This window comes from Gallinula chloropus (assembly GCF_964237585.1).
Source record: "Gallinula chloropus genome assembly, chromosome: 2".
Taxonomy (NCBI): Eukaryota; Metazoa; Chordata; class Aves; order Gruiformes; family Rallidae; genus Gallinula; species Gallinula chloropus.
In genome coordinates this window covers 20,846,538-20,870,994 of record NC_140086.1, presented here as the reverse complement: position 1 = coordinate 20,870,994, position 24,457 = coordinate 20,846,538, and the positions used below count along the sequence as shown (strand labels likewise).

The following is a 24,457-nucleotide window of genomic DNA, read 5'->3' as shown; positions in this document are numbered from 1 at the left end:
AGGTGAAAACGTAAAGAAATGTCTTTACAACCTTTACACTCTTGTGGGCACGAAGTAAAAAGTTGTTAGAAATGTTCCTCCTACTACCACAGAGCTGAGAAACAAAATAGTTGTGTGGGTTTTCCGTTTGTTTTTAAATAAGTAGACACTATTTCATAACCTGTCTCTTCAGATGTATCTTTCTCCTTTATATATAGATTTTCTTAGTACAACCTGTTATCAATCAAGTGGTGTTGCTTACTTTGTGGGATGACAGACATGAAAACATAAAACATGCTCAAGTTAGCATTTTTTCAATAGGTGCAATTAACAGACTTTACATTTTCTGATTGCTTCTGATGGGACCTTAACAAGGCTCTGGATCTGTGTGGCTGCAGCATCTAAGTGAACAGAGTATTGGCTGCATCCCCAGTCAGCCCCCTGGGCTGTTTCTGGAACTCTGGAGGAAATACTGGCAACTGTTTTGCTGTCTTACTGACCCCAGGGGAAATGAGAAAGCTGGATGGGGTTAGTGGGACCTGAATACCTAGAGCAGGAGTGTCTCCTGCCAGAAGGGTAGGAGGATAATTTTGTCTTCTTTAAGTGCAAAATATCCCTGGATCTTTGAAGATGTTTCTCTCCCATCTGGTATGAACTTGGCTGACCTGGTTTATGAATCTGAAACACAGAAGAACAATACAAGCACTTTTTCAAACCTGCATGGCCAGTGCCCAGTGGAACTCTTTCAAGAAAACAGTAGTTTGGATGAAAATGGAGAGTGCCTTGGATATATCAAATATAGTCAAAAAAGCCAACCAATATAATGCTTATTTTATACAATCTATAAATTTTCTGCATGTTTCATTAAAATGCTAAAACAATACACACTATTCAAAATCCTTGCATTATGCATGAGTTGAAAGGCAGAAACTCAATTGCCCTTTGGCTACGATGATGAGAGATTTCTCATTTTGCCTAGGTTCTAACTTGCCTTTGACGAGTTAGGTGCTTCCACAGAGATTTATCCAATATTATTATATCCTGCAGAGCACTCTGAGAACTAATTTATGTTCCTAGCAAGGAGAAATGCTAGATGTTTTAGTCTTTTCTGCCTCTCTCTTCACTGTAACGAGACTCTGCCCTTTGTGAGTAGGTGCTAATTGCTTCAATTTATGACAGTTGCTTTTTGTCCTGTGAGGACTTATGGAAGAATATATTATGCACACGTTGCAAACCTATGTAATCTTTCTTCCAAGACTAACCTATAGTGTGAAAGTATGAAGGCACAGTATTTGTATGACTTGGATACCTTAGTTGCCTAAGACAGGTACTGTTTGGCTTACAGAGTTGCTGGCCTTTGCAAGGTCTTGTCATTGGCCTGTATTCAGTGAAGAGAGGTGGGTGCTTCCAAAGACCTCTAGATATTAGCTATCTTTTCAGTCATAACTTCTGTGCAATGTGCTGTTAGAACACTGAAACAACATTGATGGTTTTCACAGTGCAACCCTGTAGCCCCCATGCCTGGTGGGAAGCAGATAGCTTTGCTCAAAGGGTACTTTGAACCTCAGTGTGAGGATGAGTCTTGTTGCTCCAGGAAGAGGGGAGGCTCCATTTGGGAAGGAGCATGAGGAGAGTTTGCATATACACCTGCAAGCTTTGTGTCTTCTGCTGCCCTGAATTGGCCCTTCCCCCCAGCTCCATGGTCTGGTGGTAGGTCACAGAGATGGGTCTTTGCACGCTCTGCAGGGTGTCCCAACGCTCAGATTATAGATGGAGGCTCTCATGCCTGCTGCAGCTCTGATACCAGGACTGCCAGTGTCTGGTGTGACAGGGCAGGCTGCCCAGCTGCAGGAGGAAGGCCAGACCGGAAGGTCTCCAGTTGCCTGAAGACACTCCAGCTGATGGGCTGTTGCACAGAGAGATGCCCCAGGCTGAACCTGACTCACTGCTCATTTATTTATTTATTCTGGTGATGAAACCAGAATGTCTTATCTCATGTTTGTTTTGTGGAATAAAGACAAGAAGGATTTATAAATTGGGTTTATATTTTGAAAGAAGTCTTTCAGTTGTTTCGCTGCTCACATTGCAAGTCGCACGAGCTATTGGGTAAGGCAGAAGAATCTGCAGGTACAGATTTCTGTATGTGAGGAGAAGCACATCCACAGCGGGCTCTTCAAACCTGAGCAGCAGTGTACTGCTGCTGTGAAGATGCTTAGTTGTTAAGATGGTAAAACTAGAACACACTCAGCTACTGTGAGAGCATTGTAACTTCCAAACTCCTTTGCCATCTCCTTGAGAAGTTAAAAAGCCTTTTTGCTTCCAAATTTGACTCCATAAATGTATGTGTGTTGTGTTTGCATATACTGCAGCAATCGCAGGAACATGAAGTGCCCAGGGATATTGCAGCTGACTTGTAAACAACTCGGAAAACAGTCAAGCCTGGGGTTGGAATCAGAAATGTAAATGCAATTGCCTAACTAAAAGGCTATGGATAAAACAGCTTTGTTGATGTATAAATTGCTTGCAGTTAGCACAGAAAATAACTGATATTATGACAAAGTTAAGTTAATTTTATGGAGAAGTGCTGCAAGTTTATATGGCTTCACTGTAGGTGAGGTATTCTGCATGTCTTAGGGCATGTCATGCAACTCCCAGACCACCAGCTCTGCCTGCTTTTTAAAACTCTGAATTTAGGAGAGAGAGGATGTCAATATTGGATGTGAACCTGCATAATATAGAACGCTTGAAAATCTCATGGTATTTTTCAGGGGAATAGGATCTGGGTGCTGGTCGCATAGCCTGTAATAACCAGATTTCAGAAATAGCTCCTTCTAATCAGGTAAAGACTTTCCTTAGTGATACAGCCTTAAAATAGTTTGGACAGTTTGAACCCATCCTCATAAATAAGGTTGCATTAGATAGAATGCTGCAGCATTAATGAGACAAATATGAATGAGATAGGAATTTTCATCCATTTAAAACCATTATGCAAAATTTTTCTGTGCTGGATGTGATAGAACTGGAAATTTCAAGACCCATGCAAATTGTGCTAAAGTAGATTTGCATAAAGCATTGGAAGAGCTTTTGTGAAAATGGAACTAGTGGGAGTTATTTAAATAACAGTATAGCAGCTATTAACAAAATAGCAAGATTCAAAATAGTAATTTACTTTACACATCTCTTCTAAAACATGTCCAGAATCAAGATAACTGTCAGCAAATTATACAGCATTGCAACCCACCCTCTCAAAAATCCTGAAAGAAAAGATCAAGAAATTCTCATCCCTGACAAAACACACGCCCTAGTTGCAGAGCATATTACTTCCACCATGTAAAGCAGATGTAAGATATTACACAGCCATGGTGAAGCCGTATGATCTTGAGCTCTTAATACTTTCAGAAGCTTAGGCAGGAAAAAAAAAAAAAAACAAAACCACAGTGAATTGTATATGCTGTGACTGTCTGAGTTACATTATGTATTTAGCACACTCGCTGCCATCTTCCTCTCATCCACCATCATCACCACCTTCCCTGCTCCTGCCATGCCTCATCCTCCTGCAAACATACATTTCCAAGCCCATCTGTGGTGTGTAGAGTGCTTTGACTCCTTTGCCCATGGACTCACTACCGCTTCTCTCCCAGGCAGTGAGAATGTCTTGTCACACTTGAACCACAAGTGGATTCTGGATTCTTGGATTTCATGGATATAACCTGGCAGCAACAAATCTTTATGTCTTCTGTAAATGGTCCTCCAAGGGTTTACCTGTAGCAGTGCTGTCATGCTCCCAGGAATAATCACAAGGTTTGTGTTCATTTTTGTTAAGTCTTTATTCTGCGATGTGCTCTTGAAACAATGAGGTGCCAGTGTTGTCTGTAGAGTTTTGTCAAGATGTGGATTGCCTATTCCACACATCACAAAAACAATTTTTCAATTAGATAGATGCTGTTCATCTTCTCTGAAGCCTGAGAGCTTCTCAGAAGCTCTGAAGCACTCTGAGGAATGTTGTCTGTTCTTACAGAGTGATGGATGGTGGTTGTTTTCCTGCATGTGCTGGAACCACTTCCGCAGGGATGACTGGGAAGTGGAGAGAGGGTGGGTTTGGTTTGCTTTCTCGTATCCCGACAATTAACAATGGTTGTGTTTTTAATTTGCATGGTAATTTTTGATAGCGTGTGTAAAGGAACAAAAGAGTATTTTATATGCTTGCTCTACATGCTCAAATACATATACTGGGGGTATAAAGCAAATATGATGTAGAAAAGCCACTGTTATCTTGCTCGTAGCTTTCCTGCCAGCACCAAATATTGCATTGTTGATACGTACCTGCTGCTTTGAATTGCTTTTTGGGCTGTGTAGGTGTGAATTCATTCCTAATCCTTTCATAATGCCAACCATGTGAAGGTCATCTCATTCTTGTTTTCTGACATCAAATGATCTCATAAGCTGCTTGCTTTATCAGAAAACTCTGCTGCATGATCAACACATAAAGTAACAGTCTGAATTGCTTTTAGTGTGGTGGTTTGTTGGGGGGTTTTTTTGCTTGTATGTTTACTGTCAGACATCGATTTTAGTGGTGTTTTATTTTCCAGCTGCTTTGTGGTGGTCGGTTTTCTTTCCTTCTGCAATTCATATGACAGATTCAGATTTGAATTGCAAGTATGTTGTGCTTGGATTTGTGTAGTACTTACATAGTAGTGGATACTTAGGGATAATATGAGAAATGGAGCATGTATTGAGTGGCCTTTTCCCCATGAAACCCCTCCACCTCCTAGCAGTCCTTGGCTGAAGGAATTTCTGAGCTGAAGTACCTGCATGCTTCACAGCCCTTAACAGATGTTTTCCGCCTGACTCATGTCATTCGTTTTTGTACTGAGCAGTCCTCCTAGCCTGCATGATTACTTCTGTCATGCAATTATATACAGTTCAAAGAAATGCTTAGTTTTGTTTATTTCAGCCTTGCTGCTTGTTGTATTAATCTCCTGCGGTGAAAAATCCTTTGCCACTGACATTTCCCATGGCTGATGGCTGGAGGGGTCTCTGCACTGGTCCTCAGCTGGTGGCTCCTTCACACAGTCTTTTTTGCCTTGCCCCATGAAAAACTGACTCATCACAGGTGTTTTTTCTCTCTGTCAGTCTAATCCTTTTATCTTCTTTTTGGGAGGGTATGGCCAGAGCTGCAGGTGGTGAAAAACTGGGCAGCAGCCCTCTGTGGCAGGGCCTCTTGCAGCCTCAGGCAGCAAATGGAGCCTGACAGCAGCCCACAAGACTTTTACCTGATACCTCCAAATTGCCACAGCAGCCAAAAAATGCTAGTTATGTGCAAACGCAGGTTTGGGTGAGGCTTGGGGGGGGGAGGATTCTGTATCCACAAGGGAATAATTCTTCCCTGTGAGGGCGTTGAGGCCCTGGCACAGGCTGCCCAGAGAAGCTGTGGCTGCCCCTTCCCTGGCAGTGTCCAAGGCCAGGCTGGATGGGGCTTTGGGTAGCCTGGTCTGGTGGAGGGTGTCCCTGCCCATGGCAGCAGGGTGGAAATAGATGATCTTTGAGGTTCCTTCCAACCCAAACCATTCTATGGTTCTATGATAAAATAACTGGGTTTGGGACTAGCCTGTGCAAATGCTGGGGTTTAGGCCTTCCCCTGTGTTTGTCAGACCTTTGCAGTGCTGTGTTGAAAACAGAAGAAAAAGTTTACTTTTTTTCCAGAATCAGATAATACTGGCTGTCGGCACTGGTTTAAATCACATTTCTTGGTACAAAGAAATCAAAATCACAACCAGCTCTTCTGGGTGTTCAAAAATACTAAATGCCTCTCTGAAGAATAAGCATCACTCTTCAAATGAATGACTTTTCTTCTTCTATTAACTGTGTAGTAAAATCTCTGTGATAGTCAAGGGACACAGGGAGGTTTTTTGTATCCAGTAGATAAGAATGAACTAGGCTTTCCTCCAGATCTTTGTTGCAGTCAGGGATTTTTACTTAGAAATTCACAAAGTTCAAATTGTACAGATTCCCAGTGTTTGGAATGCTTTATATGGCTGTTTGTTTCCACTGTAAATGGTTTAAAAGTTTGGGGTTTTTCCATTTCTTTTGGACTTCATTGCCATACATGTTTTAAGTGCTTTCCAGATCTTTATAGAGAATAATGCTGTGTTTTGTTTCCATGCTGCTTTACAAAAATGCAGTTTTCAATTGTATAATGAAAAAGTGCATGGATTATATTAGGAACTGAATAGGTTTATGATAGTGAATACTAGGAATAAAATCCTAATGCTCTTAAAATCTATAGCAGACTTCCCAGTGAATTCACTAGCCCTAGGATTTCAGTATTGCTATTTGTATGGACTGCTCAGAGCACTTAGCGGTCAATTTCTGCACACACAACCACTTGACCAGATTTTCTTTTTGAGAGAAATGATAAGAATCTGTTCAAAGTGACCCATTCCTGGAGGTGCTTCTGGGGAGCGCAGGGTGCCAGCTGGTCAGGAGGAGGTAAAAGCTGGAGCCATCTGTTAGGCTGTTTCTAAGATGCAGTAGAAAACTTCGCAATTGTATGCAGAGGATGGAAAGAGAAATAAAGCTCAACTTCAAAGGCTAGTCAGTATATCTACCCACAGGTATGTCATATCACACAGCTCAGAGATGCACATTCCTCCTGGATTAGCTAATGAGTAAATCCTCTGCATTTGGTAACTGGCAGTAGACTGAAAGGCAGAATTGGGCTTTGTGCCTCCTTCTGGTAGGTAGAGGAACCAAGGAGTGACTGTGGTCTCCCATGTCTGGAGTTACTGGGGTGTGTGACATCTGTTGTAGGAAAATACAGTGAGATAAATGAAGTAGATGGAATTTTAATGGGGTATTAGCAATAGTGCTATTGAATTACACAAATGAGTCTATGAAATGTGTGTTTGAACAGGGTTATCTAAAACAGTGGTGATGCTCAGCCGTGTTCCAAGCAAACATGGCATTTCTGCATCTAGTCAGCAGCTGAGTAACCCCTCCTCTGGCACTATTTCAGCCCAAAATGGATTGTCTCAATTAATTGTCAATAATTGGGCCTTCTTACTCATTTCATGTTAGCCTTGCCTCTGAACTGACCCCTTTTGCTGTGAAGATACCTGTTTTAACATCCAAGTGAGAGCACACACTACCGTATTTCACAGAAGCCACCAGTAGCCAGAAGACAACAGTAGTGACCAGCTTGGGGCTTCACACCTCTCAAAGGATGCAGATTCTCCTTTTCTTGTTGTGTAGTTTTCCCTCCTCTGGAGCTTCTATAATTTAAGGATAGCTGTAGAAAAATAAATTCTCCCCCCTTCTACTTTAGATCTTTGGGACACACCAAGTGATATTGAAAGACCTACGATGCCTGTTAATTGAAGACTGCTACAGAACACATGGAGTAAAAGATAAAAAAGCTTCACCACAGTATTTCTTATATCTTTTATTTATTTATCTTCAAGCAGACAGCTTGAAACAAAGCAAGAACCATGAATGTGATCCTAAGGCATTCCACGTTCAGATTTCTTTCTGTCAAAGTAGATCTTGTTACAGCCCAACTGCGCAGCTTTAATATAAAATCCCCCAAAACAAGCACAATACAACACTAGTAATAAAGCAGGGAGCTGGAAAAGGGTCAGGCTTACAAAGAATTTGTTCCCTTGGCTACAAAACATACACAGAACTCAGGCTTTCTTTGCAAGACATGGTGGTCTAGTGAAGATGTAGTTCAAAGGCTGCGGTGTTTTTTTGAACTGTTCACCAGCCATGACTATAACAACACACAGATCAGGTGAGCTGAAAGAAAATGCACCTGAGTAAGTTGCTTGGTTTTGCCAAGTCATTCCTGTTAAAGTTGCGTCCTTACTTGAACCTGTGTCCTACTCTGCTGACCTTGTTTATTGCAGAGCCTGGTTTAATTCAGATCCTGTATCTTTCTGTCTTTTCTGGCAGCAAAAGCACTGTCACTGTGGTCTCTCAAGAACAGTTTGATGATATTATGTTTACTTGTTTGTTTTTCATGCTCCTGTTCTTTAATTTTAGCACTCGTGTACCTATGTCTCTGGAAGTTATTGTGGATTGCAAGAGTAGATAACAGTTGGCACATTAATTTGCCACAGGAATTTAAACCCAGTCCTTATTAATCATAAATAACCTGAAAAAGGCCTTGTGACATTTTTACTGCTCAGATGACAGGTATTATCCTTTTATTCATGTGTGATTCTAGAAGAACAGGCACAGCATATTTGTTACAACAAGCTGGTATTCCCCACAGTGCAGGAAGCTAATTTTTTTGCTACCTCCACACTGTAATTCAGAGCTTTATTAATTGGGCTGTCCTTCAGACAGCCTTGGTGGTGAAGAATGTGTTCGTAACATAGTTGAGAATATAAATCATAATGGTATTTTTCAATTTGTGCAATTTATTTCAACTCACCTGCTGTCTGTCTTCCTCTGGGGCAGAACATAGAAATGCATGAGGCAGGACATATGTACATGGAGTCGTCTGTAGGTTCGAGATTATTCTGCCTTGGTTTGAGATTATGGAGGCACTAACCACTTTGTAGCTTCTTTGCCTACAACTGTTTTACACAACACAGAAGCAAGACATGGTAATCACAGTGGAAGCTTTAATTTGAGGTATTCTTGAAAATAGTGATTTTCTTCCCATCCTTTAAATCTTAAAAGATTTCAAGTACAAAGGAATTATAGGAGCTATTTGTATCACCTGAAATAGGGCATATTCAACAATGTGCCAAAATTTGACATCATAGCAGAACACAATTGCATTGTTTACGAAACAATGAAATATTCCACCCTTCATTTGACCAGCTGTAGGCTTAAAGCTAGAACTGCTTAAAACAAGGTCTCAGTTTCGGGAGCGTTACTTCAAACAATAGACCTTTCTTTTCTTCTCACACGATATTTACTCAGAAATGATGCCCTAGTATGTATGGAGTAGTAGTTGTTCAGTGTTTCTCATTATGCCTTTCTTACAAGTGGCATTAAAATAAGGTACTGTGGCTATTGGATGTTGAAATGAACACAGTGCATAGTTAAACCAGAACAATCAAGGCAGGATGCATCTATGACTGACTCCTGAGTCCAGGAGTAATTGAGGAGAAACCAAGAAAAATAACCCCAAGAGCTAAAAATGGTGCATCCTCTGACTCAGGAAATCCATCAACCAGAGTTTACCAGAAGCTGAAAGGATATTATGAGGCAGGCAACACTGGGGACTTTCCTGTGCTCCATCCATTGGTGGAGTTTTGAGAAACAAGAAATTTGTTTAGGTGAACATTTGCTTTGACCCAGTACAGCCTTTCTTTATACATGGGAGGGATAAAGGTCCCTGTCATCCTGACCTGTTTGTGTTGCTTCAAATACAACACTCTTTGGGCCATTCTAGCAAAAAGGTGATGGTGGAAGCAGTCTCTATCATTGGGCCACATTCAGCTAGAAATTCATTTCTAGCTGCCAACTGTGTAACTGCCAGTCCATTCCCTGCACTAGTATTGCCCCCTATGCGTAATTTCACCTTCATAATGTCATTCATAAAATTCTACTTACACTTTGATACTGCACTAGATCTTCCAGAGCTTGATCATGACCTGGAGATTTTCCAACCTACTAACAGCACTAATTATTACTATGGTATTTAGTCAGTTAATTTCTTAAACTAGCAGGTTGCATTCTCGGTGTAGGAATCCTGGTAGTTTCATTGCAAACAATACATGGAAAAAATGTTTTAAAAATAAGTAAGCACAGAATTAAAAAGGAGGCTGCCTAGCATTAAACTGTTACCCTAATAAAATTATCCTTTGGTGTTACATCATTTTATCATTTCCTTCACTTGCTTCAAAATTTCAGAATTACTGATGCCTTCATCTAAAAACAATATCTCACTGCAATACCACAAACCTCTCTTATTTCTAAGATCAAATCCTGTAATCAACTATATACACTTCTAGAGACTTAATTCAAGAAAAGCGTTAACAAAATCCTCTGTGTGTGTAGTGAGCTTCATCATAACACAGCACTTGTCTCTGTTGAGTAACTCCAGTAGCATAATAACTTCTATTTAATGATGCTAGAGACAGAGGAGATGCCAGAACTGCAGTGATTCAGTGATGGGAGCGTACTCACCACTGCTCTGAAGTAGGATTTGAGAGTTTTTGTAAGTCTCGTGCCCACAGAACTCTGATAAAATGAGTAGATTTGGGGTGGATTGGAGAGCAGTGATGTCATTTGCCTTGACTTTAGCAAGGCTTTTGATACTGTCTCTCACAATATACTTATACTCAAGTTAAGATGTTATATCTGGATATGGGGACAACTAGATGGGTAAAAAACTGTATTTTTGAGCTCTGAGGATAGTGGTTAATAAGTTGTATAATATTAAAAATATAATATTAATAAGTCAGTAAGTTGTATTCTACCTGGATACCAGTACCAAGTTAGGTAACAGTGATTTCTTCCATTGGACAGTTGGACAGAGAGTTTCTTTTCCTCTGTTCTCTGCTGATGTGCACAAAATGGTACCTGGGGTTAGTGGGGTGAAATGGTTGCAGAATGAGAAATGCAGTTGTTGAGCTCCATCTGAATTCTGACAATCAGAGGTCTCTTCCTTTTCCTTGGGACTTTCAGCAAATTCATGCAAATGATTTGATTCCTTTGAACTCCCCTCATCTGTGAAAAATTCAGCCAGGCAACTTAATGCTAGGTTAATTGTTGGCAGCTCGTGTTCTCTGAAACAGATTAGGGCCTGATCCTTCAAGCAGCCCAACAAGCAGGTTTGAAAGCAGTTTACTATATGTAGCTACATGTGAGATGCCAGACCTCTAACTTTTTTAGGAGGAGCTGAGAAGGAAAATTAATACAAGGCCTAAGTTATCACTGTTCTTCTGTGTTCTGCTGCAACATGCACAAATTGTTGTAAAATTAATATAGTGCTGTTATTCTATACATAATCCAGCTATAGAATGATGGTTAATAATACGTATCTTAAATTGTCTTTAGATTAAAGAAAAAGTCCCAGTCGGTGGATATTAGTGGGCCAGGATGCAACCCAGTGGCAGCTGAAGCTCAGACACCTCAGCCCAGTAAATCTTTGCTTGCCACTAAGACAGCTGCTTCTGAGGAGGAACAGAACAACGCCGCGAACACCCAAAGGCGCAATCCACGGAGGAGTGAGTTGAAGAGATATTACACCATTGGTGAGTTTGCTTTCACAGAAAAAATCTAATACATGTATTAAAAAGACAACATCTTCCTATTAGTATTTTATTTCTTTTAGTTGATTGCAATTGGCTGACATGGTTACAAATGCCCACATAGAGCAGAAAGATGTCATATCTTTATATATGCTGATGTCAGACTATACTAAAGGATTAGTCTGCTTTATTTATCTTGTACTCTTTACAAGAACTCTTTCTTCCACCTTTTTTTTTTTTTCCTTAAGAACGAGTATTGAAGAAAGCCTAGAAGCAATTTTGGGAGGAAAGATATAGGAAGAACATAATTCCATTTCAGGATGGATGGTGTCAGGGTTTTGGCAGAGGTAGTTTTGAAGGTTCCTGGTCAGAAAGGATTTCCAGATCGGAGTGTGAGAAGGTCTGCTGAGTGTGGAGGATTAATTTGGGGATTTCTGGATATCTTTCTCTGAATATTTTGGTTTTCTGGATGCGTTTCTGGGATTGCAGCATCTACATGATTCTCATAGAACCATTTTAGGCACCCTAGAAAATGCTTCATACCTTCCTTCCCCATAAATAATTTTGGGATTTGGTCTAATTGATTCCTTGGGCAATATTTTGCTTCTCACCTGATCAAAACTGAGCAGAGAGTGGCCCTCTAGTGTTTGTGCAGGGTTCATGAGTCCTTGTGAAAGGCACGTATACTAATGGGAGTGGTACAAACAAGAGGGATGGATGCTAATGCTGTGCTCTGAAGAGACAAAATGTCAGTAGATTGAAGAAAAAGAAGTCACATACTTTTATTGTGGGCTTGTGCACTGTTGAATTATTGCAGTATAATGTGGTCACTTCTTGTGTTCCAAGGTAGCTATTTGTGTGTCTTGGAAACTTGTCTAAAAGGTAAAGAAAAATGTGTTGCCTTAAACATCTTTCATTGGGTTGTATCTGAACCCATGAAGCTGGGTGTCATTGTAAATTATGTTGCTTTTAAAGAAAGAAAGTGCATTTCTCAATCTAAACATTTTAATAGCAAAGGCTGTATTTTAAGTGGTGAATGATTGTATGTGCTTGCATTTTTTTGATGCACTACATTCAGTATGGGCTGCACAGCTGCCTTCTGAAAACTCCTTCCTCCAAATAATCTAAAAGGAACATCAAAGGTATGCCAAGATTGCTTCATAACTACGGCAGGGGATGGAATGGGGGAGTTCTGCATAAGAGTAATAGTGAAAGTAGAAATCTACCACATCATCATGAGTTCTTAATCTAACTCAAGATTTAAAAAGATTACTGGTAAATTGCTATAGTTGAATATTCTTCTGTGATCACCAAAAATAAAACCTGTTTATGGAAACACAGACTCAGGTTTGCATTAATCTACTTGTTAAATTTGACTTACTGCATTTTCTGTTGAGAACCTTCACAAAATCCGTATAACGTGAACTCCACCAGTGTTAGTAACCTAGATGTGCTTATAGTAGTCAGGGGGTCTGAGCACTAGTTGCTCAGGATCTAACCTCAGAATTGCAGAATATTGTTCATACTGTTGATTAATTTGTTTGAATAATGCACAGCACTTGATTTGACAGACTTGTTGACTGGAAAAGACCTCTGAAGGTTTCATAGTCTGGTGTCCTGATTGAAGTGGGTCTTCAGCCAACATTGGATCAGAGCAGCCAAAGCCTTGACTTGCTGAGTCTTGACAATCTCCAGGGGTGGGTACTCCACAGACTCTCTGCATACCATGCTGTAACATGGACAGTATTTCCATAGACAACAGCATTCACGGGCATCTTGCCCATAAACAGATGCTAACATTTGTGAATAACAGTTGTAGACCCTGGGGAAGTAAGAGGGGAACAGACCACAGAAAGTGGACGAGCTTACATGTTTGTCTTCATCTCCCATTATCTTTGTACAGAGTACTGGGCAAGGCGGCCTGGCTGTTCTGACCCAGTATGGGAGATGTATTGGGTTTATGCTTTTGCATATACAGCCTCGTCTATCCAACCTGCCTAAATCACAAGGAATAAGTTGCTAGAGCCAGTATCACTACATGCTCCATCATATTCAAACTCTGCCAACAGGCAAACTGAAGAAACAAGAGTTTGCATTTTCACAGATGTTTGATGGCACTTGTTCCCAAATATTGTGAAAATGAAAGGTTTAATGTTGGTCAGCACAGTACAGATCCCAGATGAACGTGTCTGCTGCACTAGTTCTGATACTGAGTCTATGGGTTTGATAACCTGAGAGAAACAATAATTATTGCCTTAGATCTCCCATCAACTTTGTCGTACTTTAAATTATGACCTTGACCCCCTTGATTTAAAACTACTGCTTTTTCTATGATTTGTCTCACAAATTATTTCTAATAGACAAAGTCTAACCAAATCGTTACTGAATGAATTGGTGATATGCCTGCTATGGGATGGGACTCTAAAATAGAAATATCTTGGATTCTAGTGATTTTTCTTTGTAGACAGTTGGCTATCAAATAGCTTAAGTAAGTATGAGACCTGTTTCTGGCCTAATAAAATTACACAGGGTTTTAACCTTGTTTTGCCCTTGTTTGCATGTTGTTCTCTACTAAAAGTAATCTCTGTCCAAGATCAAGCAACATGAACTAATCATTACTGTGATAAATGGATTAAGAAAACGTGCTAGAAAACTAATGCTCTCAGCTGGCTTTGCTGCTTGTGTTTTAAAATCAGTATTCTGTTACATTAACCTCAGACCAAATTGGCAAATGACAGTGTTTATGGTAGTGACTAACAGAGCTTGAGCAAACTAATGCCAACTGTGCTTTGCATTACTCTCATTTTCCTTAACAAGTTATTTTCAGTAATTATGATCTTCAAAGTACAAGTTCAAATCTGGATATATAAAGAAAGTGTGACATCTATATTTAGACAGGTAAATATATGCAGTTTACATGTTTCAAAATGTAAATTTCAGTTGCCTATTAAAACTTAACTTGAAGGCCTGGCTGGGTTTGTTACTGGCTGCCCATTTTACTGAGTAGCCATGCAGCTTAAAATTACATTTAAAGAAACGTGTAGCCAGGTTTACTTTATCAACTAATGGAAAGAGTAAAATCACAATTCTTTTAAAAACATGGGTTTTTTTTTGTTTTGGCCATGCAGAAAGCACTTTGGAGATCTTTATATAAACCTCAGTCTGCTTTGCAAACCCAAGGACACGTGGGCATTTACCTTGCACACACACTCTTTGCAGAAGAAATCGCAGCAGCTTGTGTATGCTCGCAGCTACTGTGAGCAGATACAGGCAGTTGTCTAACAGGCTGTGTTCCTAAATGTAGCATCAGAATATTTTTAACTTTTTGTGTCACCTGGTATGTACACAGATTTACCTTGGACTTTTTGAAGCTGAATGCATAATGAGGGATATACTAGTGATTCCAAGATCTTTTAAAATTTTGTCAGCACTGCTCCTACCTTAGAGAGCAATCCACAAGACACTTACTTTGTGTTTCAACTTTCCAACATCTGAGATGCTTTCCAAACTTAACAAGTGCAGTTGTCCTTTTTAAAAGTAAAGAAAAAGTAGGTAAGAGAGAGAAGAACTGAGAGGATTAGGCAACAGGGAATAAGTTGTGTGTTAGCATGAAATGAAACAGAAAATGGAGAGTCAGTGAGGGGGAGAAATAAGTCTTCCATATGGCAGACTCAGCAGGCAGGAAGGTTCTTGCACCTCCAGTGCTGAACTGGTGTGAAGAAATTCAGTGGGAACTCCTAGATTAATAAGGCAAGTGTAGGAAAAACAGTCTGCATGGTGGGTTGGATGAAGTTTTTTGGAGAACTCTAGAAACAGCACCCAGGGCACTTATAAATAAAAAAACCTAAAATTAGCCTTTTCAGATGCTTCAGGCACTTAAAAATTCAGGCCACATATTTCTGAAATGCTTATTGTCAAGCAACTCCCTTGAAAGAGAAAAAGAAGGTATCTGGGTCTTTGGCACTCTAAAAAGTGGGCTGGAACATTATAAAATGGCAAATTATATGGATAACCTGAATTCATCAGCTCAATGCCATGTCCAGCCTAAGACTAGCCCTTCTTAGCTTCCTTCCAGTTAGCCCAGAGGCAGTATCACATCTGTGTTGCTTGCAGGACCCAACCGCAGGGTTGTAGTACCATACTTCATATGAAGTATGATGCCTTGGAATAGACTAAGGTGGCTGAAGCAGCTAATGTTGTCACCCTCATTAGGCTGTGAAAGCCTTTTCAGTAGTGCCTAGATACCTCTGAGAGGATATACCCAATAGATGATCTGTGTAATGACCCCAGTTTTGTAGATATAAAAGGCCTTCATTTGTTCTCTTGACCATTAAAATGTAACAACAACTGCATTGCTGGTATGGAGTTAATACATTATTTAAAAATAAGATGGTTGCATAAAGATATTTTACTGATTCTAGAAATCAGGGAAAAGAACCTGTGAAGCAGGACAGTAATTCATACTTGAAAGAGTCCAGCACAGAGCCACAAAGATGATTAAGGGAGTGGAACATCTTCTGAGGACAGGCTGAGGCACCTAGATCTCTTTAGCTTGGAGGGGAGGAGACTGAGGGGTGACCTCATTAAAAATATATAAATATATCTATAAATATGTAAAGGGTGAGTGTCAGGAGGATGTAGCCAGGCTTTTCTCAGGGATGGCCAGTGATAGGACAAGAGGCAGTGAGTGCAAACTGGAGCATAGGAAGTTCCATGTGAACGTGAGGAAAAACGTTTTCCCTGTGAGGGTGACCGGGCACTTGAACAGGCTGCCCAGAGAGGCTGTGGAGTCTCCGTCTGTGGAGACATTCAAAACCCACCTGGATGCATCCTGTGTGATTTAGTCTGGGTGATTCTGCTCTGGCAGGGGAGCTGAACTAGATGATCTTTCGAAGTTCCTTCCAACCCCTAACGTTCTGTGATTCTGTGATAGTAGAAGGTGTTGTCAGTACAGAGTTGGTGGGGAGAGGAGGAATGTAGCAATTTTTATTATATCTTATAAAAGCTTTAATGTACAGGTTGCTGTACAGGCTGCTACTAGCATAGCTTATTTTTTTTTAGAAGGCAACTCAACTATCTCAGGAGGCATCTTTTGTTGGTATAGTCTCTTATCTTCAGTAGAAGCTATTGCAGTTACAGCTACACACACTTAATGGTTTAGACAGAATCCATGTGTGAAAAATACACAGCACAAGGACACTTGAGAAATACTAATTGTGAGGGTTCCTTTCACTCCAGTAGGGAATTTTTAAAAAAAAAAATATTTTGTGTTCTACTTGTAATAAAAAAGAAAACAACCCCCTCACATTTTCTTCACCAATTTCTCATGCAAATGAGAATGCTAGCTTGACCTGGCCATATTAGTACTCTACTTGTGTGTTCTTTGAATATTGGCATGTTACTGGTTCAGAGTAGTGGAATTAACTAATATAAAATCAGTATGGAACAAAAAATGAAGCTTTTGGGATAAGCAGCTCTGAATAAATACATATTAATCGACCAAGTTTCCAAAACGAATGTCTGTTAGCTAATGCCAAAGTGATAAATAGCAAAATCACAGACTTTCTTGTGGGCTCCTCATCTTATTTGTAAGAGAAAGTTTCAGTGACTAGGCGCTTTAAATTTAGTTGGGATCAGTGTAGTCACTGCTGCTAATTTAGTACTTTGAAATGTATTATGAAAAGAAGATGGATCTTCCAAAGAATTTAATGGCATGTAAATGTAAATAATGACTGGTCACAAGAAAATGACAAGAAAATATTATTAATGCACAAAACAGTATAAGAGGATGTTTACAGAGTGATAGAGAGTATAATGGGGGAAAGCTAAACCAATTTTTTTTTCTTTTCATATGAGAAGTCATAGTCAGCTCTTCCTGTTATGCAAGGAACTAAATGAAAACTGACCAGCTGCTGCTTAGTGGCTATAACTGTACCCAACCCTTGTGCTGTATGCTTTCAATTGAGTCCCTTTAACTAACAAGTTTTACAAGGAAGTTTTACAAGTTTAACAAGTTTTGCATTTGGAAGCATAAATAAACATTGGATTGTTTACATGCCCAGTAGGCTCAGTTTATTTCTGTTTGCATACATTCCAGTCTGCCTCCATACAATTGTTACTTGCACTGAATTATGCCAGCGCTACCAGATTAAGTGTGAATTCATCCACACTGGTTACTGGATTTCCATGGTGTCACACTATCTGCTAATATAAATGTATTATGCAGCACTAACCTCAGGGGTGATTTCCTAAGTCAGAGATCTGTTATCCTGATGAAGCTTTGGCTTTGTCACTAGTGCACAGGTTTAGCCATTCTGGATAGCCAATGTGGGAGAAACACAGACCATTGGTCAGACATCACACTGGATCTGCTATTGGCCTCAAAACTGGAAAAGGGAGAATCTTGTTGCACCTGAAAATATACCATCCAAGCTGAGAATCTTATGGGGTTTCTCTCATGGGACTTCTTGCTATAGTAGTCACTGATTAAAACCAAATTTATGGGATTTCTTCTTGCCCTCTCTTCAAAAATTGGCATCCACATGATTTAAAGGGCAGATACTGTGCTACAGTGGCTGGTTCTTTTTTAGTGCTTAAATTCCTTCCTGCTTAAGGTGCTCTAGAAATACCTCATTCATTTTAGGGAACATGATCTAATAAGAAGTGGTGCATTTACTGTAGAGAGCTTTTCTTGTAAAGAATACTCCATTTTCTTTCCAAATATGTCTTTGGAGGTTCTTCTTATGATTTGGCAGTTGAATAAATTTGCTTCACCTCTTCTGCAGAATCAAATGTGATTCCTTTCTGTATTTGCTCCCAAACCCTCAATTTTTCACCTATTTGCACAATTGTCTTTCTTGTTGGTTGCCAATGCTAGCAAAGCATGAAAGATGGGTAGGTATATTAGAAGTTGGGGGATAAGTGGTTGAGTTTGATGCAGTAGATGCGGTAAATTTGGGCTGGTCTCCTTTTAGAGAAGGACAGATGGGAGATGAAGTTGCCAACTCTCTCTCAGAGGATCCAGATGCTGTTCATAGACATTTGCAGAGTCTCTCTGTCCTGTTCAATGTACTTACCATTTCCTTGTTGAGCACTCACTGCTTTTTAAAGAACATCATTCTGGCTGTGTCCTTTCAAATACAATGTTGGAAACTTTTAGGGGAGGTGGTAATTTTCTGAGCACCTCATTATCTGTTTGTGAGTGATAAGGAAGAGGAAATAATTTGTGGAACGTGTGGATAATAGGGAAGATGGCTTTCATAGCAACAGTAGCTATGCAAAACTGTAATTCATTCACCTTTCCTGAAGATTTTTATTAGTGATTCAGATCACACAGCTACTCTGAATGAGCAAGCAAGTAGTCAGGTCTTTGTTTTTCTCATTTTTAGAATTTAAGTCTTGGAGCCATTAAAAGCCAGGTTTTAGTGTTGTATCCTTCTTTTGTCCTTTGCAGATACTCTGTATCCTTTGAATATAAATGAGTTCTGAGCTATATAGACAGCATCTACCAGAAGAGTGATGCTCATTAATGTCCTTTCATCTCAGCATGTCCCTTTTCTTAGCATACTGGTTTTGGTTTTAATCATATAGATTTCTATCATATCATCTGCCGAGTCATTTTGGGCAAGATTTCATTTCAGGATTTTCTAATTTCCCTGCTTTACATCAAGACAAAGCTGACTTTTTTTTCCTAGTTCTATAGACAAGCTACTCAACTTGCAAGATCAGCTAACAGTATGTACTCTCAGGATACTAAAATTTGAATCTTTAGGGAGAAAATCAGAGAAACTGATTTGTCCTATAAACTCTAGGCTGATAAGAAGGTACATCTCTCACTAGAGGCCTCTTATATAAGGGAAAAATTACTGAAAAAATGACATGATTTCTGACATTTCAGATGTGCCTTGAGCATCAGACTTGTGAGTATCATGAAATAGTGAAGTCTTCCTTCTAGCAGTAAAAGAACACACTAGGAAAATGTGGATTTACTGATGAAATAGCTGGGTGATTTAATGGCCTGTGAGGAAAAGCTGAGGGAACTGGAGAAGGGACAGATTCAGGAGGACCCTACAGCAGTTTGCTGCTATCTGTAAGGAGGCTACCAAGAAGACATCTGGCAGTCTGCACTTTGCAGTGCTGCATGGCAGGATGAGGGGAAACAATTGGCCTAAATTGAAATATTAGAGGTTTAGACCTGATACCAGAGTCAAGGAGTCCATCAGGATGTACATAGAGGTTGTGCAATCTCTATCCTTAGAGGTTTTCAAATCCCAATAATATAAATCCCTGAATAACCTAGTGAGGCCACAACTTGAGTATTGGGTTCTGTTTTGGGCCCCTCACTACCAGAAGAACACTGAGGTGTTGGAACATGTCCAGAGAAGAGCAACAGTGGTGGAGGAGGGTCTAGAGCACAAGGCTGATGAGGAGTGGCTGAGGGAACTGGGGTTGTTTAGCCTGGAGAAGAGGAAGCTGAGAGGAGACCTTATTGCTCTCTACACATTCCTGAAAGGAGGTTGTAGTCCAACAGATGTTGATCTCTTCTCCCATGTAACAAGCAATAGGACAAAAGGAAATGGCCTCAAGTTGCACCAGGGAAGGTTTAGATTGGATATTAGGGAAAAGTTCTTCACTGTAAAGACTGTCAAGCACTGGAAGAGGCTGCCCAGGAAAGAGGCTGAGTCACCATCACTGGAGATATTTCAATGCCATGTAGATATGGATCCTGGGGACATGGTTTAGTGGTGGAGTCGGCAGTGTTAGGGTAATAGTTGGACTTGATGATCTTAAAGGTCTTTTCCAACCCAAATGGTTATGTGAACTCATAGGTGACAATGTCCTTTGAGTAGTGATTAGACTTGAGATCTCCTGAGGTCCTTCCTAGTCTGATTTATCCTGTGAATCTTTTGACTACAAAAACAAATTGTTTGAAATATATCAGTGTGTTTTTGAGAGATTTTTGCTTCTCTAAATCACTGTCATTTTCTAAATTAGAAAAAAAAATCCTATGCAAACCAGCATTAATTCCTACTTTATATGAAAGCAAACAAATTCCTTATCAAGAATGTTCTTGCTAGTGACTTTTGTTTGTACTTTGAGACATTTAAGGTTGAAACTTGAAGAAGTGAGTTTTCCTGAATGGGCAGAGAGTTGTTCTTAGCTTGCCACTTTCAAGAGCAGAGAACATTCGCCTCAGCCATTTTTAAGAGCCAAAATGTTGCTGTCTTTGTCATTGATTTCCAGTTATTTTATCTGGTAAACTTCTCTGTGAGAAGAGGGAATGTTATCACACCAAAGCACCTGATAAGATTATTCATATTTTCTTTATTCTGAAGTAAAATATGAGGTTTTCAGACAGCTATAGAACTAAAACAATGCACTGAAATTGATTATTAAAAAAGTGATTATTCAAATTTAAAAATTTTAATGTAGCTGAATTCTTCTGATCCCACACTCTTACCAGAAAAAAAAAAAATCTTAAAATATCATGGGTGACCTATTAGTGCAAGGGAAGTCAGATATTTCTCATTTAGGGATCATTTCTGTTCTTCCTGTAAGGATTGTGAAATCTGTGATTTTTGGGTGTTAGTCAGAGGCCCAAGTTTATTGATAGTGTCAAACGCCTTGGCAAAATTTTTATTTGCTCCCTTAAGTTTTTGCGAAGACCATAAAAAACCCTGCAGAGATGGGGATGGAACAAAACATTTTGGAAAGGCCCAATGCACAAATACTGCAGGTAATCTCAGTTTGGGAAGTGGCTTCCCTTCCCTCTGACGCTAACATCGAGATGGCAAGGCCAGTAAGTTGCCATCAGGATAATGTCCATGTGAGCACCAAATCTGAGATGGAAGTGTCATTACTTACTTCAGAGTAACCACACACTACAGCAAAAGTCTGTTTGGAATACAGTGACGGTGACCAAATCCAGCTGTGAGTGGGTAACACCAGACAGACTCCAGCCCTACACAGCCCTTGCTGTGGGAGGCACGACCGGTCTCTGTCACCATGAAGAGTGTTTGAATGCTTCAGTTGAGTTGTGCCAAGGTGGTCTGTGCGATGGGGTGGGATTCATTCCCTCCCCCAAAAGCAGATTGCTTTTCTGCATGTCCAGCAATGATCTAGTTACCCGTTACTGTACTGAGACACACTCTAGCCACCATTTAATATTTCTGGCTCCTGAATATGAGAGGCTACCAAACATCTCCCAGCATATACTGGGCTCCAAACAAGCTGTTTGAAAAGCATCCTCAGCTGCTGCCAATTTTCTTAGGGTTTTTTTTCCCAACTAATTTTCACCCTTTCCTATGTTCAAGCTTTTTCTTTATATTGTTAGATCAACAAGAATGAGATGCAATTTTCAGGAGACAGAGCTGCTGGGTTAGGTTCATCTCCAGGACAGCTTGTTCTGAAGTTGCTTTTGGATTTTAACAAACTGGCTTGTTATTATGCTGTTCCCCCCAAAAATCCTGTGGGAACTGAGTGCTGTTGCCAAACCTTGATTTTTATCTTGGGCTATGAAGAACAGTTGGATTTTATCACAGAGTTATTGTACTGTTGAGTGTTCCACAATACAGAGCATTAGTATGCACATAGGAGTATGCAAAGACTTTACAAGTATAAAATATTCAACATTTACGAAAGAAACCTTTTTATAAATTTAGATACTAATTGGCAAGATATGTTCATGAAAACTAAACAGTGGCAGCAGCCCACTATTCCAATGAATCTCATTAATTAATATGCTCAAGAGATTCTTTTATTCTTTTAATTTGCAGAAGATAGAATGACGGTCTCTTTCCTCTACCAGAGAAAATGTGGCAAGCATGATTTGTTCTAAAAGTTGTTGACTTGCAGTTTCTCAGCCACCTTAGACATACATTTTGCTTAAGAACACCTGTGACTATTTGGGAATGTAATTAGGTGCTTTTGTGATCTACCTACACTTTAAATGATGTTGTTCCCTTTTCCTTTGTAAGTAAAACAGTACTGAGATTGGTTGTTTGATGGTTTGCCAAGTTCCTGATATTTTTGCTCTGAGTAAGTTAGAGAGAAAATAGGTCCTCTGTATAGTCATTTTTTAAAAACATGCAACTTAAATGTATTAAGAAAATTAAATGGCATTTTGAGAAATTGAGTTAAATTAATTCTGCAACTTAAATTACAAATGTTCTATCTAAGAAGAAAAGCTTGTTTTAATAAAATGTGAAACACTGATTGTTTAAAATTAAGACTTTCCAACTGGCCAGGGATTGCAAACTGCTGGGATCTCAGAGAAAACTGGCACCAGTGTGAATCCTGAGAACAGTGAATGATGCTGATGCTGAGCTAACATAAAGTCAGCCAGTGGTAATGGCCCAAACTCAGGTTTCTTAGAAGGTGGTCAATCCACACAGGGTTGAAACTACATAATGCAGAGTTCAATTTGGTAGTTTTTAGGTAAGGTAGCACAGCTTCCTCATGTTGTCTGACATTGATCTAAACCTGTATTGATTTGTTATAGGGTTTTTAATCATAGAATTTTAAAATTGTTTTCAGTTACTAAATATATACATTCCAAGCCTATCAGATAGAAGATAATGCAAGGTTTTTAAAAGGTAAAGCTTATTTCTAAGTAGCAAAGTTTTCATTGTCTGCTGGAAAACAAACTGAGCCAACTAAGACAAGTAGTTTGGCCTTTTGTCCATACGCTGTTTCTCTTTAAGGCATACTGATGGGATTGTAACTCCTCACAAGTTAAAAGCCCGAGGGTTCAGACAGGTAGTATGAGGGAAGTTTATGTAAAGGGAAGAGTACAGTTTATCCATGACAAGGCTGTTACAGATATAACATAGGAATACGGATATAGCAAGGAATAGCATGTCCCTATTATACTTGATTATAACTAACCTGCCAGAAAACACTTTTCCCAATAAGCCCCATTAATAAAGGCAGATTGGGTTCAGCTCAGTGTCTCCGTTTTCATTTCGAACAGGGTTCCTGAGTTTGATGGTCTTTGAGAAGCCCTGTCTCCTTCACTATGTCACTGCCATAAACACCATCAAATTGGTTTTCCTATTTCATTTACCCAAGACAGAAAATGCATAACTTCATTTTCTCTTGGATAGTTTGCCAATTTCTTCTTTGGGGAAATAAACATTTTTCTGTATGCTGTCAAGAAAAACCTGCTGCAAGTAAGTTATTTTGTAACACTTTCATTTTAATTTTTCTGTGAGAGTTTGCTAAATGACAGGGACAACTTGAAAACAGGATGTTTAATCTTATTTTTTAAACATGTGACTAGTGAAGCTGACTTACCTTATGAGAGAATAAAACCTCTTTATTGCAACTTTTCTGACGATGGTCCTGTCAGTCATATTTGGTGTTAAGACATTTTTCATTTTAAAGAACAGGGAGACAATTTCTAGCTAATTTACTTTATTAATAAAAATACAGAAATCCCATTTCAAATATACTGGTAAGAAAGGCTTTCCTTCAGTTGTACTCCTGTGAGGGGGAAAAGGTGGAAACATTTAGCATGTTTTAGGTATGCATCAACTTGTAGACTTGCTACTTGCCCTTTTGCTACTGTCAGGATGACTTATGTGTGATTTAGATATAAAAATAGAGAGGAAAAAGCCTAAATATAATTTGATTTGCTAGAGACTTTGGTGGGATCATGTTTTTCTAACCAATGCACATAGTCTGTATGAGTGCAGAACTATATATATAGTGGTGTCTGCCCGCATAAACTGAGAGATATCTGTTGCTTAACACACAAATGATGTTGCAGTTTTGAATGTTCATAAGCTGCCTTTAAATTAATATTCTGTCTTGGTGCTCTGGGAGATAAGAGATGCACATTATGGTGGTTTTGGGTTTTGTTTGGGAGGTTAGGGTTTTTTTGTATGTAGCACAATGTATAAATTGATCTATCTTTGCTGAAGGAAATGATGAAAAAATTGCTATCTCTACAACCACAACAGATTGTTAATATTTGCAGTTATTCATATTTTCTGGGGGTTATATTCCATGATCTTCATGTTCATCTGCTCAATGAAACAAAATCCCTTAAAACCATCTGCAGTAATATTACAGCTTTCTTTTGGTATTTATCCCGTTGAGACCTCACAGCCCTTCCGTTAGGTTGCCAGTTTGTTCCTTAAGGCAGAGGCATCAGAAATATGAAGCATATATGCAAACTGCTTTTATTTATTTATACCAACTTGCAGATGTAATTTAGATGTGTTTTCTTCCCAAACATCAAGCCAACAACACGCTTGTTTGAAGGA

General features: G+C 39.4%; 1 protein-coding gene across 1 annotated transcript in view; it reads left to right on the top strand.

Moving 5' to 3' along the window:
* Positions 1 to 3,721: 3,721 nt before the first annotated feature.
* Positions 3,722 to 24,457, top strand: part of OXR1 (oxidation resistance 1) — a gene marked incomplete at its 5' end in the record, with an annotated part of 146,461 nt that continues 125,725 nt past the window's right edge. The window contains 2 exons of the mRNA XM_084280292.1: positions 3,722 to 3,780; positions 10,996 to 11,192. Coding sequence (XP_084136418.1) covers positions 3,722 to 3,780; positions 10,996 to 11,192 — 256 coding nt within the window. The remainder of the gene's footprint in view (positions 3,781 to 10,995; positions 11,193 to 24,457) is intronic.